Source organism: Gossypium hirsutum, chromosome D06 (assembly GCF_007990345.1).
Source record: "Gossypium hirsutum isolate 1008001.06 chromosome D06, Gossypium_hirsutum_v2.1, whole genome shotgun sequence".
Taxonomy (NCBI): Eukaryota; Viridiplantae; Streptophyta; class Magnoliopsida; order Malvales; family Malvaceae; genus Gossypium; species Gossypium hirsutum.
The window spans coordinates 60516928-60534810 of NC_053442.1; the positions used below are offsets into that span (position 1 = coordinate 60516928).

Below are 17883 nucleotides of genomic sequence, written 5' to 3' on the forward strand. Positions count from 1 at the left end.
TCAGAGAAACTACCATTAAATTCACAATATAACAATCATTTACGCATGCAATTCATTGTCAATCACATTCATTTTAGGTTAAACAAACAATTCTGAACCTTAATCAAGCTTACAAAAGCTCTTTTATCATCCCGAATACGAAATATGACCAAATTGTAAAGTTTTTAAAATGTATGGATCGATGTCGTGACTTCATCTAGTGCTTGTCACAACATAGCCATCTTAGCATGTCACGTCACGACGATAAGCCCTAACTCTTCATGACGTCACTTATTGTAATGGCAACATTGCGAAGTCCAAAATCTAAGGTCACAACATGGCCCCTGTTGTTGGTAAAAATGAACCATTTGGTACCTATTTCATACTCTCCAACCAAACCTATCAATTTATGCATCAATTACCAAGTTCATTTGAATCAAAACACACTAAGCACATACCAGACAAGCTCAACATCTATAATCAATTTCAAAACAAGATGTCCAATACATTTTAACCAATTAAACTTGAGCATTTCAATACCATTTGAGCATACCAACCAAATTCATTCAAATGCCTTGCCAAATCTATCAAAACATACCATTCCACTTTCAATACACACATAATTCATTCATCAACACTTTTATGGCATTAACCATAAACCAAAATAACCATTTATTAACAAATACCTTAAGCAAAATCATTATACATACCAATTCATACATCCACTTAACCATTCATTTTACATCATACCGCAGTTTTTTATATACCAAATTCAAATAGGTACATATATCGTCTCCTCAAGACATCAACCATTGTCATGAAACACCTTCAACATCATCACAAGCCAAATTCATTTCCATGTTCAACTCATCAAGACTTTTAAACATTAAAGTATGTACCAATACACCTATATACATGCCACAACCCTAGGTTCAAAATGATCAAACATTTACCAATTCGGTGATAGGATAGTGTGAGCTTCGAGTCAATCCAACTTGACGCATTTCGCAATATATTGATCTATAAGAAAAAGGGAAAACAAACGGGGTAAGCATATAAAATGTTTAGTAAGCTCATAGGCATTAAATAAGGCTTACTTTATATTACAATCAAATACAATATGATACCATAATTTGACATAGTTGGCTAGTTATTGCAACACACAACATTAACAATGTGAGTTTAACATATAATCAAACCAAATGACATCTCAACCATATATCAATCTAATTCATTTTAAAGTCAATATCCTAATACCATGCTCATGCTCAATTCAACATTTATCCATTTGAACATCAAGCTCATATCATATCATGTCATTTCAATTTTTCATTTTACATTAACCACTTAGCTAATGAACTCAAGTAAATGGACTTAGATATACAAGTAACTACATCACACCAATTGCTTGTTCAAGCTGAATATATATATTTATGTCAGGTTACCAGTCTAGGCTAAACCTTTATAACTACAAATCTGATTACTTGTACAAGCTGAATATATATACATGTCAGGTTACCAGTCCAGGCTAAACCTGTGTCATATGTATCTTCGAGTCCACAACAAATGTTGGATCTCGTTAATATATGTAACCAATCTCATACAAGCGCGCATAAAACCCTATTGAAATGTCAATTGTATCCTAATCTTTACTAAATTCATAAGGGCCTCTTTTTCAATTATAACCAACATTTTACAATCTAGTCTAATTCTCACCTTTTTCATCAATTCACAATTAAACGCATATACGATTACAAATAAAATGCACAAAAACCTATATAAAAAATACCATATGAACTTACTTGGAAAAAATAGCAAACAAGTTGAATCTTCAAAGACTAATCAACAATTTTGACTTTTCACCAATTATCTCTAGATTGATCCAATTCTCGATCTAAGCAATTATTTTAGACAATTCATCAATACCAAACATTTATGCATTGTATCATGACATAAATGAACCTATGGAACTTTATTTTTCGATGCCCTAAAGTTTTGAATTTTATTCAATTTAGTCCCTAAAACCGAAATAACTACATCTTTCAATTTTGAGCTTCGATTTTAAAATTGATTTCAATTACATTCATTATAGTTCCTCTACTATCTATTATTACTGAAATTTCACATCAATTTCACAATTTATTCACTTTAGTCCTTATGTACAAAACTAACAATTTAAACATTACAATCTAGTCCTTTTTCATATCTAAACTTAAAATATATCAATTTAATACCAATATCTTCAAGAAATCAACAATGGAAACTTTCAAAAACTTTAATATTTTTAAAAATTGGTACATGGGCTAGCTAAATCAAGCTCCCATGACCTAAAAAACATAAAAATTACAAGAAAATGACTTAAATTACCTTAACAATTGAGGATCGAAAGCTTAGAACCCTAAGAACGTTTTTATCTTTTCTTCTCTTGGATTAATTCGGCCATGAATTCCACTAGATTTTGTTTTTATACATAGATTAAATTTTGATTAACTTTAATTAGCTTTACTTCATTAAATCCTAGTAAATTTAAACCTTAATCATAATTAATAAAAAATGAGTGGAATATAACATCATTCTCCAATATAGGATGAATTAAAATGGTTTATTTACCATTTATAATCTTTAGTTATTTAAAATCTATAGTAATAATATTTTTACAATTTAAGCTCTGCCCCTTAATTAAGCAATTAATTGACAAAATTACCGAATCGAACTCTAATATACTATTATACCAACTTCGTAAATATTCATATTTAATATTTACAGACTTGATTTACGAAAATGGGGTTCCGGAACTGCCTTTTTCGACACCACTAAAAATCAAATTGTTACACTTTAAATTTTAAAATAATAACTACAAAAATTTAAAATTTTATTTTAAATAACATTTATACATTCTTCTTTATATAAATATATATATATATATATATTAAAATTTAATAAAATTCTTTTTTTTGGTGAATTACAATAACAAGGCAAATCCCAAACAACAAGCGCAACTAACGTGACTCAAACTCAAGTCACACCTGGGGCGGTGAACACCCTTGACCATCAGACCATCACATGAGATATGATTAACTTAATCATAGATTTTATGTAAGTATATAACAGATATTATTTTTCTATCTTAATTTATTTTTAACTTAATCTTAACAAGTTATTTCAAGTTTTTTAATATATCAAATTTAATTTTTCTAATATGCTAATATATATGTATGTATAGGATCACTAGTTCATAGTTGGTATAACAGAACTAGCCTTTCAATTGAAAGAAGAATCAATGGTCCAAGTAATTCATCTAATACCATAAAATCAATAAAAATTGGTTGAACCTCTAAAACCGTTCTAATCGATTAAAAATTAGTTGAATTTGGTTAAAACTAATTTAAATATTTAAATTTATTGTTATAGTTTACAAAATGATTGTTTGTATTTCTATTGTTATTTGTTTATGTTTGTTTTTTTTTTTTTCAACTTTCTTGATTTTTTTCTACCTTTTTGGTGAATGTTCAATATTTTTTTATTATTACTTTTATGATTAAACTAACAGTCAAACAATTGCATTGAAATTTAGTCGTTTAATCAATTTGACTAATGGTTCAATTTTTACAACATGGCATATTATCCGACTAACATAATCACTTTGTATTTATATGATCACTAGTTAAAAATACGCCCTTAATTACCCTAAATTACTATAATTTGTGCGTATTGCCATGATTGTTAATTAGATTTATTTGATTTATTGCATAATTGTTTCTATTTTAATTGTTAATGTTGTGTAAAACTATTAAGTTGAAAATTTAATTAAATTTAATTTTAAGATAACTAAGAAGTTAGTCTAGTTGTTGGTAAATACATAAAATTTAGATGCTAGTCTTTGTTAGTTTATTGCATATAAATTGTTGAAATATTATTTTTTGCTAATTCATTGCATAAAAATTGATCGATTGTTAATTCCTAAATCAATAGTTTAACAATAAGGTTCAGTAGCGCTACCAATTGAAGCAACTTATTAATTTTCATAAAATATGATCATCAAATTTTGAAAATTTAAAGAGACTTAGTAAAGTAAATATATCTTCATATGAGAAAGAAAAACTTCAAATTTTATTTTAAAACAGTTTTCAAAATCTAATTCTAGACATTCCAGACGAAAAATTTCTAGACATGAGTAATTTTCTTTTATAAATAAACAAATAATTGGCTCGATTGGTAAAAGTAGAGTTTTAGGATCTTGAGTACCTTAGTGTGAGACTTATCATGTGCAATTATGTGCTTGGGTCATTGACTCTTATCATGTGTGATTGATTTAATGTGTAGTTTTAATCTAGTTTGTTGACTTTGGTCTAAATTATACTAGTTCTTAATTTTCGTACTATACAAGTTTGATTTTTCTTTGTGATCATTTGTAATGTAACAATTTAGTACTTGTGATTATTCGAACATATATTTGTATTTCGTAATTCTTTAAAAAAAAAAAACCTTCTCTAGCACATCGTAAAAGTGAGTTAAACTAAAGGCTAAAAAGGTAGTCCCATTTTAGGGGGAAAGAGAATACCAAAACTTTCACTCTTTGTTTAAAGGAAAGCCCGGAATAAAAACAAAGAAAGCGCCCACCGTGGGCCCATCGTAAAAGTGAGTTAAACTTAAGGCTAAAAAGGTCGGCCCATTTTAGGGGGAAAGAGAATAGCAAAGGAAAGCCCGGAATAAAAACAAAGAAAACGCCCACCGTGGGGCTCGAACCCACGACCACAAGGTTAAGAGCCTTGCGCTCTACCGACTGAGCTAGACGGGCTTGTACTGTTGCTAAATTGTCTTATACAAATAATCAATATTTTGACTTTGTTATAATTTATTGGAGTCTGAAATTAGAATGTAGAATAAAAGAAATAGAAGACTTTTAAAATTTTGTGTATGATTTATGTGAAAAATATATGAAATATAATGTTAAAATTAAATAAATATAAGGGAGTTATATGCATAAATTCATGTGAAACTAAATTAAGTTGACATATTAGGTATTTAATATCCAAGTATAAAAATCAGTGAAGAATGCAGTTCAAACTGCAATTTCTTGGTCAAGCAAAACCACTAATTTAACAAATCTATACCCAAATTTGCCTAACAATGCTCATATTGTCACCACATCCCATTGCATTTCTAGCTAATTTGGAAGTTGAATGTGTCCAAACTTATTTGTTCAAGATTTAGGGTGGGTTTGGATGGGCGATTGGGTGCGGTGCGGTGCGGTGCGTTTAGTTTATTTTTTGTCTCACGCTACAGTATTCTAATCTCACCGCCACCGCTATTTTTACACTAACCGCAGGTAAACGCACGGCCCATCCAAAGTCACCCTTAGAGGGTTAGTTTGGATGAGCGATTGGATGTGATATGGTGCGTTTAGCTTATTTTTTTGTCTTAAGCTACAATATTGTTATAGTATTTAATCTCACCTTCATCGTTGTTTTTACATTAACCGCAGATAAACATACCACTATCCAAACCCACCCTCAAACAAGTTAATTTCATTTCATTCTCTCAACTTTTGGTGGATTATATTATAAAAATATTTTTGACCATAAATACTTATCCGATTTAAAATAAATACCGACAAATAAATGATAATTTTCCTCATTACGTATGCAAATCATCTTCCAAGAGAGTAGTTGGTGACTCAACTGTTTTTTTATGGTAATGGAGTTGTTAAGTGTGTATATAGATACAATCCTTAATTATTTAAAGGCTTGTTCAATCCTTGATATTTCCAAAAAGAAAAACAATGGGGAGTGTTGTTTTCCATGAATTCAAGAGACAAGCTTCTTTTTTCTTAAAAGAACAGATCAAAACTGTAAGATTGGCTTTAACAGATGTTACACCAGTTGAATTGTAAGCTTCTTTTTTCTTACAATTGTTTAGTTTCAATATAAGTCCTTGTTTTATCCGACAATTTGTTGCTTTTGAAGCTTAACTGAAGAAGCCACAGATGGGAACATGTTATCACCAAATGCATGTAAACTGGCTGAAATATCAAGGGCTGCCTTTGAAGTTGATGATTATTGGAGAATTGTTAAGATTTTACATAAGAGGTTATCAACTTTCTTTCTTTTTCCTTTTTCATTCTAACATTTGAGATTATTCATATTTTGAATTCGGGTTTAATAATCTTTTAGTTTATGGCATTTGCTAGGTATAAGATTTAATATTTATAACCTTTTTTTTATTTTTTTATTTTCAAGCTTTGAAAAAAGAATCGGTTTTAATCAAATTCGTTTCGTTTTTAATATTTAATAGAATTTCGATTCAATTCTCGATATATATAGTGGTGAAGTACTGAAGTGATTAAATAGGAAATTTTCCCTTTAGCCTCTCCAAAAATTAATTTTTTTAGCTCTTGCATTAATGAATATTTTTCATTTCTAGCCCCTCCAAAAATATAAATAGGTTAAAATGTGTCAAAAGTCTCTGTACTTTTTGAAAATTGAAAATTGAAAATTTAGTCTTTATACTTTTATTTCATGGAATTTAGTTCCTTTACTTTTAAGATTTCAAAATTTAAGTCCAATTGTTAACACTGCTAAATTCTTTTTGTTAAATTCAAGTTAATTACAAATTCATTTTTTTAATTACATGGCTACCGAGTGAGTAGATTTTTTATTTAGAAAATGTCGTAGTAACAAATTTAACAAAAAGAACTTAGAAGAGCTAACAGTTGGACCTGAATTTTGAAATCTGAAAAGTAGAAGCCAATAGGACTAAATTCCATGAAATAAAAGTTCAAAGTCTAAATTTTTAAATTTTGAAAAGTATAAAGACTTTTGGCACATTTTAACCATATAAATAATGTAATTTAAGCATTCTATCATAAACTTTTTAACATTCATCTCTCCAAAATTTTATAATTTTATCTTAACCCCTAAATAAATTTTCTAGCTTTACCCCAAAATATACACAATTTTTTTTTCTTATCGAATTCTAATGTAAGGAACTTTATTAAGGAAAGAAAACCCTCATATTTTCTTGTAAATTATCATATTATTAACTCTTAGTTTCATATTTAATCAATGACATCCCTTCCTCCTGCTCCCAAAAAAAAAAATTAATATAATGTCTTTAAAAATTGAGAAATTATAAATTAATATAATGATAAAATTACACTTTAATCTTTCGAAAACTTTTAGTAATTTAATTTTAGCATCTTAAAAAAAATGGGGACTAAACCATTAGTAATAGATCTAAAAATCAAATCTCAATATCTACCATCATTTTTTTCTTATTTTCAAACTTCAACCATCTTTTTTTATGTTTCAGGTTGTCCAAGTTTGATGCAAAGAATTGGCGAGCATCCTACAATGCTTTAGTATTATTGGAACATTTGTTAACTCATGGTCCTTTAAGGGTTGCTGAGGAGTTTCAAGATGATGAACATTACATCAAGCAAATGGCAAATTTTCAGTACATTGATGAAAAAAGGTTGCTAACTTAATTTATTAATCCAGTAACTTCTCATCATTCAATCAATATATATATTTATGGAAAATTACTGTATCTTAAAAAAAAAATTGCAGGTTCAACTGGGGACTGAGAGTGAGAAAATTATCGGAGAAAATCTTGAAATTACTTGAAAATGAATCATTTCTCAAAGAAGAAAGGTCAAGAGCTCGACAACTAACAATGGGGATCAAAGGCTTTGGGAGCTTCAACAATATTTCGCCTTCAAAAGATGAAAGTTTCAACTGGTTTAGCAACAATGGAAGGTTTGGGTCTACGTTATATTTTGATCAAAACGATGAAGAGCATTATTTCTGGGAATTTAAAGAGAAATTAACTCCATGGAAGCTTGAAGAAACTAAAGGTACTAATATGAGTTTAAAAAGAAGTAAAGATGGAGAATATGAAATGAAGATGGAACATCCATTTTGCGAGCATGAAATGGAAGATGTTGTAGAATCATTGCTTTCTTAAATTATGTGAAAAAAAATATGAAACTACAAAGACAGGTTTTGTTGTTGTTTTGATAATGCTATGATAGTGTTCCAAAATATGTCTTGTTTAGGGTTTTTACATAGTTGTGTTTGTATAGTAGGAATGTGCCAAAGAGGAATTGAATTTGAGTTTTAAAAATAAAACCAATCAAGCTCCAACCCAACTTTTAAGTCAATCTTTAGTTTAATCCTTTTACGGTTTGATTCTGCTTAATAAGGGGTTTAAATTTTAGGCCTAGACTTCATCATGGGCTAGGTTGGGTTCTGTTTGAGTCGATTCAAAATTTTAGGTCCATTTTCTAAGCTTGGATTCGATCCAATTAAAAAAATAGGTCTAAAATTTTGTCTAAATTTGACCTAGATTAAAAATGCTAAACTCAAATCTGGCCCGACAATATTAAATTTTTTAGATTATTTTTATATAAAAATAAATTTAAAAAATATAATACATCAAATATACTAAAAACAGTAAAATAAACGTTTCCCAATAAATTCAAAATACATTAAAAGAAAATTTTATACTTAAACACTAAGATAGTTGCAACTTAGCAAGTAAAATGCCTCTAAAATTGTAGCAAAATTAACAATAAAACAAGAGTTATACAATTTTCAAATAACAACAAAATAGTTACAAAATGACGGTAAAACATCAGTAAAATAATAGCAAAACAACAAAGAAACAACAACAAATCCTAGCCAAGGCTTGATCCGTTTAGAAAATAGACTTTATTTTTTGTCCAAACTCACTTTTTGGTGAGTTTTTGGGCCTGGATAGGTGACTTAACCCATGATCAAGTTTAATTAAACCCCTACTCTAAAGGAAATAATTTTATATAATATGATACACATTAATAGTAAAGGTAAATTTAGTTTGATTTTTTTTCCAAAGCGTCCATCATAATCCGTTTAGATCAATTCTTGATTTTTCTATTTCAATTTTAAGGTTTGAATTTTAAAACTTATTTTGTTTTTTCATACTAATTTTAAGTTTTGAATATTCTAATTTGCTTTAATAAAATAATTTTTTTATGATTTTTAGATATTATTTGGTAAAATTTCAAAGTCATAAATATTTAAAAAAAATTTCAAGTTAAACAAAATCAATTACTCTTATATAATATTTTTTATGAAAATTATTTTTTATATAAAATTTTTAAGTTATTTTTACATCATAAAAAATTTAAAATAATTATAAATTAAAAAAATTAGAATTTCTAAATTATTTTCCTAAACCCTAATCACTGAATTTGAATTTGGGCTTAAAAGCCCAAGAAAAACAACACGAATTCATGCATGGTTTAGCCCACTTCATGATTGAGTCGTGGATGTAAGGGATGTAAATTATAATTATTACAATTTTTATTTCTTTATTTTATGCTTAGACTTCTATTCAAGTAATAATTCTATTTTAAATTTATCACAATATTTTAACTAATAAATGTATTTTAAATTCTAAAAATTCTATTAAATTATGATTATTTTTAAATGTATAATTATTAAAACTTCTATTTTATTTCAACTTTTTTAACTAATAATTCTAAAATAAATATTATAATTATTTTTAAATGTGAATTAAGTAATATGATGAAAATTAAAAGGTATTCTCATTAGTTTAAAATTTTTCTAAACTCGTGCTTTTATATAGATAACTTCTAATGCGGTATGTGATTTTACGTGTTTAATATTTAATTAATTTTAAAATATTGTACTTTTAATTGTAGCAATTAGTGTAAAATAATATTTTTTATTTGAATCATTCAATATAATTAAAATTTATTAGTTTATCAATTCAAATACTATAAATGAAAATTTTCAAATAATAATTAAATCATTTTTAACATATTCAACATACTATATAATTTTACTATATATAATTAATGAAAAGTAACATTATTAAAAATAATAACTAATTAACATAATTAATTCTAATATTAATTAAGTGATAATAAATACTAATAATAGTAAATTATAATTATAATTATAATTATTGCAACCTTTTTTCCCTATATTTTATGTTTAGAGTTCTAATAATTCTATTTTAAAATTAGCATAATTTTTAATTAATAATTGTAATTTAAATTCTAATTATTTTGAGTTCTAAAAATTCTATTTTAAAATTAGCATAACATTTAATTAATAATTGTAATTTAAATTCTTATATTGGTTTTGTTATAATGTTATAACGAATCTTTATTCTATTTTTTTTTCTCATCATATTCATATCAGATTTAGATCAACAAAAATTGAACAATCAAATAAAATTAAACTCAAATTTTCGCGGGCGAATATTTACTCTTTTTCTAGTTCAGTTGCCAGGTTAACCCATGACCTCTCAGAATCAAAATAAAAAGAAATGCATTGGTCTCTGGTTTGTTCCGCCATCTTCCCTGATAAATCATTAGGATTCGTTTTCAATAGAATCCTCTACATTCACGAGTTCTGTCATCCTTATCGCTCTCGATTAATGCTTAGGTCTGAATTCTCCGATGGAACCTTAATTTAATATTTCTATTTATTTAATAAAATAAAAATAAAATAAAATTTGTTCTTGAGTCAACCTTCTTAGTCTTTATTGACTTAAAGTTTTTTTAAACTTGTACTTATATATATATATTATAAATTATAGATGAGTTGTTCATGCTAATGAGGCTTCGATTCAGTTGACAAAAACTGTTTTAGATATTGAGTGTTCAAGTTTGAGACTTATTATATATAATTAAAATGTGTGGGTCTCTGAGTTCCATCATGAGTTGTTGTCATATGTGAGTTTTAGTTCGGTTAGTTAGTTCGTGCTCTGGATTGTTAGGTTATGCTATAATAGTTCGATACTATACTAAGTGATTACTCATACATATATTTGTACTTGTAAAGTTTCAATTTTTTTTAAAAAAGCGTTAAATATGTATTAATGAATTAAAATTAAAATTTTATATGTATATTTGTAGAATTTTAGTCACATGTTAAGATTTATTCCTAATATCATATTAGACTTGTACTAAGCTTAAAATTTAGTTGTTGTCTCTTTATTTAAATTTATTAAAATATGTTTTAAGTTAATTAATATATTACTTATGTTTCAACCAAAAAAATCATTTATAAAGTAATATTTGATATGTTATTTTCAAATTTTATACATAAGAAATAAAATTATTAACATGTACATTGGTAATTAGATCTATCCAATACTCGAGTTTTTCTTTTAGCTACATAAATATGGGCCACTAAACCTTGACTCAAATTAATTTTTTAACAATAAAAATATTAAAAAATAGGTTTTTTCAAGTTAGGTATAATTTTTAATGTTGACAAATATGAGGGTTTTTTTTTTATTAAAATGACTTCAATTTTTTAATAAATTACGAAAATGATATATATTTTTTATTATATACGTAAATAATCTGAAATGAATAGTAAAAGTTGATGGAGGCAAAGAGAATGGTGCCACCAACATGCCACGTCAGCCATCAAATAAAAAAAATCAAATTTTTAGTGGAGGCAAGTAAAATGATGCCACCTGTATAAATACAAGGGACATCTTGAAATTTTTCAATAATTGGAGGGCCAAAAAATAAATAATGATGGTGGAGCCATTCAATAAAATAACATTTTTTTAAATTTAAAACAAAAACTAATAAAATTTAAAAAAAAAAGAAAATGGGTGATATATTACATTGGTGGTGCCATTTAAAATGACTCCACCAAATAAAATAATTTTTTAAAATTAAAAAATATAATAAAAATTATAAAAAGAAATTGGGCGATATATATTGGCGGCGCGATATAGAATGGCTCCACCATTTTTTAAATTTAAAATAAAAACTAAAAAAAATATCCTGTGGTGGCGCAATTTAGAATGGCTCCTCCACCATTGTTTATTTCTTGGCCCCCCAATTATTGAAAAATCTCAATATTTTCCTAGTATCTATATAGGTGGCGCCATTCTATTTAGCTCTACCAAAAAATTAATCTTTTTATTGTAATGGCTGACGTGGTATGTTAGTGGCGCCATTCTCTTTGGCTCCACTAACTTTTACTATTTATTTCAGGTCATTTACATACATAATCAAGAAAGTGGATTATTTTCGTAATTTATTAAAAAGTTGAGGCAATTTTAATAAAAAAACCACAAATATGAGATAAAATTATGCTCTAAATTTAAAATTTAATCTTTATACTTAAATAAGTTTTTAGTTTTAATATAATGTTAACAATTAAAATTGATAAATTTTTCATCGAAATTTGTTATCAATAAACTCATACAATCATCTTAATTTTAGAAGTAAATGGTATGAAAATATGCTAACAAAATTTGACAAAAAAAAGTTATCAAAATAAAATGATTGATGGTATAACTTTACCTAAATGTAAGTAATAATAATCCTTAAAAACATAAAAATTATTAGATTTTTATTATAGTCACAATGTGATGAACGAAAATATTTTATATCGATTGACATAGACATTATTGTCAATATAGGAGAATATAAGTTCGAGTGCGCTGAAACATATTATTCTCTTATGGTTGGGTTGGGACTATGGATAATTTTAAACATTGTATCAAAAAAAAGAGATATAATCAAAATCTATAATAAAATTATTTAAAAAAAGAATTTATATATCACTATAGAAATATTTATTTATTTATTTTGGGCATCTTAAAAATATATTTAATAACAAAGTTTTCAACCAAAAAAGAATATAAAATGAAGGTCCATATGTGTAATTCGGGTTGAGTTTGAATCCAAACCCGAAAAAGACAAGACCCGTCATAAGCGCGTAGCCGACTTCATTCAAAAAGAAAAATCAAAATTCTCACCCGCCCAAAACACGCAACTAAAAACTCGTGGTGGAGCCCACGACTTCTTTTTCCAAATCCGAAAATCAAATCTCAACCATTCATTCTATCAAATCCAACGGCCGTAAAGCCCCCATTTTCCCTCCGAACATTCTAGAACCTAGTCACCCTAATTTAAAATATATAAAAGCACTAACCCTTAATACTAAGCCACACAGTTCATTCTAAACAGCAACTCTTCGTTCTTCATTTTCTTTTTTCTTTTTCTCTCTAGTTTCTTTGATTTTTCTTGGAATTTAGAGTGATGGCCGGAAAAGGAGAAGGACCGGCGATCGGTATAGATCTCGGCACGACTTACTCTTGCGTTGGAGTATGGCAACATGACCGAGTTGAAATCATCGCCAACGACCAAGGCAACCGTACGACGCCGTCCTACGTTGCTTTCACCGATTCCGAGCGTTTAATCGGTGATGCCGCTAAGAACCAAGTCGCCATGAATCCGATCAACACCGTCTTCGGTACGTCTCTATTTCCCCTTTTATCGTTAAAAAAAATTGCATTTTAGATTTAGATCTGAGACTTTGTATGCCTTTAGAAATTGTTTCTACGAGGAGATCTATTTTTTTTATTTTTATATGCTATTTATGACGTCATTATATGATTTGCCCGAATTTAGGAGAGTTTGGCTTCCCTGCTGTAATTTTGTTGACTGTAAAATTTATTTACCTTTTTTTTGTTAATTATTGAAATTTAACAGATGCTAAGCGATTAATCGGCAGAAGATATAGCGATTCGTCGGTTCAAAGCGATATGAAGCTTTGGCCTTTTAAGGTAATCGCCGGTCCTGGTGACAAGCCCATGATTGTTGTTACTTACAAGGGCGAGGAAAAACAATTTGCTGCCGAGGAAATCTCATCTATGGTTTTAATCAAGATGCGTGAAATCGCCGAGGCTTATCTCGGAGCGACGATTAAGAACGCTGTCGTTACTGTCCCAGCTTATTTCAATGACTCCCAAAGGCAAGCTACCAAAGATGCCGGAGTCATTGCTGGTCTTAACGTTATGCGAATTATCAACGAGCCAACAGCCGCCGCCATTGCTTACGGTCTTGACAAGAAAGCCACCAGTGTTGGTGAAAAGAATGTGTTGATTTTCGATTTGGGTGGTGGTACTTTTGATGTTTCATTGCTTACTATTGAAGAAGGTATCTTTGAAGTTAAGGCCACTGCTGGTGATACACATTTGGGTGGTGAGGATTTTGATAATAGGATGGTTAACCATTTCGTTCAAGAATTTAAGAGGAAGAATAAGAAGGATATTAGTGGGAACCCCAGAGCATTGAGGAGGTTGAGGACTGCTTGTGAGAGAGCAAAGAGGACTCTTTCATCGACTGCTCAAACTACCATCGAGATCGATTCATTGTACGAGGGTATTGACTTTTACACCACGATAACTCGTGCAAGGTTTGAGGAGCTTAACATGGATCTTTTTAGGAAGTGTATGGAGCCAGTTGAGAAGTGTTTGAGGGATGCTAAGATGGATAAGAGCAGTGTCCATGATGTTGTTCTTGTTGGTGGTTCCACTCGTATTCCTAAAGTGCAGCAGTTGTTGCAAGACTTCTTCAACGGGAAGGAGCTCTGCAAGAGCATTAATCCTGATGAGGCCGTTGCTTATGGTGCTGCGGTTCAGGCTGCTATCTTGAGTGGTGAAGGAAATGAGAAGGTTCAGGATCTATTGCTTTTGGATGTCACTCCTTTGTCCCTTGGACTCGAAACTGCTGGTGGTGTTATGACTGTTTTGATTCCGAGAAACACTACCATTCCCACCAAGAAGGAGCAGGTGTTTTCAACTTACTCTGATAACCAACCCGGTGTCTTGATCCAAGTTTATGAGGGTGAGAGAGCTCGAACCCGGGACAATAATTTGTTGGGTAAATTCGAGCTCTCTGGCATTCCACCAGCACCCAGAGGCGTTCCCCAAATTACAGTTTGCTTCGACATTGATGCTAATGGCATCTTGAATGTCTCTGCCGAGGACAAGACTACTGGCCAGAAGAACAAGATTACCATAACAAATGATAAGGGTCGGTTGTCGAAGGAAGAAATCGAGAAGATGGTTCAAGAAGCCGAGAAGTACAAGTCCGAGGATGAGGAGCACAAGAAGAAGGTTGAAGCCAAGAATTCATTGGAGAACTATGCCTACAACATGAGGAATACTATCAAGGATGAGAAGATTGGTTCAAAGCTTGACCCGGCTGACAAGAAGAAGATTGAAGATGCCATTGATGGAGCAATCCAATGGTTGGATGGCAACCAGCTAGCCGAGGCTGATGAATTCGAGGATAAGATGAAGGAGCTCGAGAGCATCTGCAATCCTATCATTGCCAAGATGTACCAAGGTGCAGGGGCTGACATGGGTGGTGGCATGGACGAGGATGCCCCACCTACCGGTGGCAGCGGTGCTGGACCTAAGATAGAAGAAGTCGACTAAATCAAATATTAAGATAGTATTTTGCCGATGTTTAACAGCTTCTGCTGGTGCTATATTTTATGTTTTCAGCAACCTATGTTTTGATGTATTGAAAAAATCTGGTTTATTTTTGGGAACATTACCATCTTAGGTAACTAATGTTCCCCGTTTTAAGAATTATATCAACTTCTCTATATTAATGTTTAGTTTTATCTTCATCATTGTGTTTAGGTTATATGTTTTTTTTCTTCCTTGAATCGTTACAATTACAATTGTTATTGGCATGAAATGTGGTGGAAAACAATCTGGTAAACGATGGGCTCGGGAGCTAAAAGAATATATAATTGGAGTTCTCGAAGAAATTGACACGAATAAAAAATATTGATATAATATAAATATTCAAATATGAATAAGTTAGTTCTCTATCTTGAATTGCTTCATTTGAATCATTTTAATTAACAACAATATCAATTTTTTCTAGGGTAATAGACTTGGAAATTGTTTTTGTATCGAAATTTTTGGTGGACTAACGTAGTATAGTAAGAACAAATTTGGATAAAAAAAAAGGATTACGTCTTAGTATGTTGACAATTATCAAATTTAAACATCAATTTCGACAAAAAAAAAGATTTTAGTGTGAAAATAATTGTAAGTTGAAAAATGCATTTAACCCTAAATCAAACAGCAAAAGACTATGTTAGCTTTAAATTAAGTAGGGTTATGGTCATTTACTATTTTAAATTTAGAATTTATATGATTTCAAAAGATCTTTGTAAAATAAAAATGTACACTTTTTAAGTTTCTCTTCTTTCTTTCTTCTCATTTCATTCCATGTGTTTTTTTTTTCAGTTTGCAGATCTATTTTATGGCTATTTTTGTTGTCTTCATAAGTTGTAATGGATAGATGATGGTGCCTATCATTGTTGAAACACCACCGACCACCGATAGTTTCTTTTAGAAAGTGAGTAGCTCTTTATTGACTTTTTAATCTGTTTCTGTTTTGAAAGCTTTAGAATAATAAATTATTTCATGAGTTGGTTTGGACCGGTTATTTCAAGTTTTATGTTTTTTTGTTTATTTTTTCATTGTTTAATAATTCACTTGTAGAAGGTTTTGTCTACTCTTGTAGTACGCTTTTTAGTCTTATTTATGCACGCAGTCTTGCTTTTGTGAGTAATTTTAGGGTTGGTTTTGTTGCTATCCCCTCTAGTTTGGTGGATGCTCGGTTCTTTTGCCGATTTATGCCTGCTGTTTTGGACAATCCGAGGCTGGTTTCCTTATTGTATTAAGTTCTTGCAGTTACTTCTGATATGTTGAGCTTGAGTTGTGACAGAGCCAATTGTCAACGTGTCATAATGTTCAATTGATGCTGAAGCTGAAGCTTTTATTGTGTTGATGGAGCTTGTCCTTCAGCGCGTACAACAAATGTTTGTTGTTTCCCCCCAATTGTATGGTCTCATTAATTGAATGAATTAATGAATTTCTCTATAAAAAAATAGAATTTATATTATTTTACCTTGATAAAATTTAGTTATTGTATTTTTGTTATACATTTAGTTAGTCCTTTTAGTTGACACCCTTGATTATTTTGATAAAAATGTTGGATTGAATTTTTTAAATAAAATCCATTCCAACTTATCATGCCAAAGTAGATATTATTATTATTATTAGAAATGTGTTTTCTAAGAAAAACTCATGTAATCATTTTAATCGAAATAGCTAAAGATATTAACTATTTAGATTAATTAACATTATTGTAAAAGTGAATAATCAAATTATATGAAATTTAAATATAACTTACACCTTAACAAAATAGAGACTAAATCTCAAATGTGAGCGTAATAAAATCAAAGTTGAATTTGACCATTATCTCATAACACCTAAAAAGAGAGAGAAAAGGATGGAGTTGTAAACAAGTAATCATGTAGGTTAGGCGTTTCTTCTATATATATATATATAGTTTAGGTTGAATTATGTTTATGGTTCCTCTACTATATTTTAACTTAAGATTTAGCATTGATACTTTAATTTGATATAATTTAATTAATGTATTTTTATAATATCATTAGTTAGTCCAAATAATCACATCAAATGAATTTTTTTTGTATGTGCGTGTTAAAAAATTTTTTTAAAGAAAAATTCACTTCATCATTTTAATTGGAATAGTTAAGAATGCTAATTATTTGGACTAATTAATTTTATTCTAAAAGTAGAGAACCATGTAATGTGAAATTAAAATGTAAAGACTAAATTTGAAATGTGAACACAGATAAGAAAGACTAAAACTAGAATGGACTGTTATCTTATAATGGAATGGATTTGACACGTGTCATTGAGAAAGGCTAAAGGGCATTCCTTTTATGTATAGAGTATAATTGAATGTTAAAAAATATATGAATAGAGAATTCAAGATTAGTTTCAAGTAGTGTATTTAATTAACACTTAAATTTAAACATTTTATTGAGTTGATGTCACCTTTAATTGGGATACCAACTTAGTTATGCCGGTTTTTTACATAAATAATATATAAAAAAAAACCAAAATGGGTTCTTGCAAGAATTATGTACCAAAATGGGTTGTTCAAATGGGTGGAGGTGGTGCATAGGCAACACCATCCTCATTTTGACACAATATGGTGAAAAAAAATATTTTAGT

The 17883-nt window shown here is 29.1% G+C and overlaps 2 protein-coding genes and 1 non-coding gene across 3 annotated transcripts; 2 read left to right on the forward strand and 1 right to left on the reverse strand.

Moving 5' to 3' along the window:
* Positions 1-4704: 4704 nt before the first annotated feature.
* TRNAK-CUU (transfer RNA lysine (anticodon CUU)) lies at positions 4705-4777 on the reverse strand. The gene has a single exon. It is a non-coding gene; the product is annotated as a tRNA-Lys (tRNA).
* An 823-nt stretch (positions 4778-5600) lies between these two features.
* LOC107899818 (ENTH domain-containing protein C794.11c) lies at positions 5601-8076 on the forward strand. The gene is made up of 5 exons (XM_016825571.2): positions 5601-5620; positions 5725-5868; positions 5946-6068; positions 7291-7452; positions 7548-8076. The coding sequence occupies exons 1-5, from the start codon at positions 5601-5603 to the stop codon at positions 7942-7944; spliced, it is 846 nt and encodes a 281-aa protein (XP_016681060.2). The 3' UTR covers positions 7945-8076.
* A 4885-nt stretch (positions 8077-12961) lies between these two features.
* Positions 12962-15446, forward strand: LOC121218583 (heat shock 70 kDa protein 4). Its single transcript, XM_041096022.1, has 2 exons — positions 12962-13277; positions 13517-15446. Exons 1-2 carry the CDS (start codon positions 13064-13066, stop codon positions 15247-15249), a joined length of 1947 nt encoding a protein of 648 aa, XP_040951956.1. The 5' UTR covers positions 12962-13063; the 3' UTR covers positions 15250-15446.
* The last annotated feature ends 2437 nt before the right edge of the window (positions 15447-17883 follow it).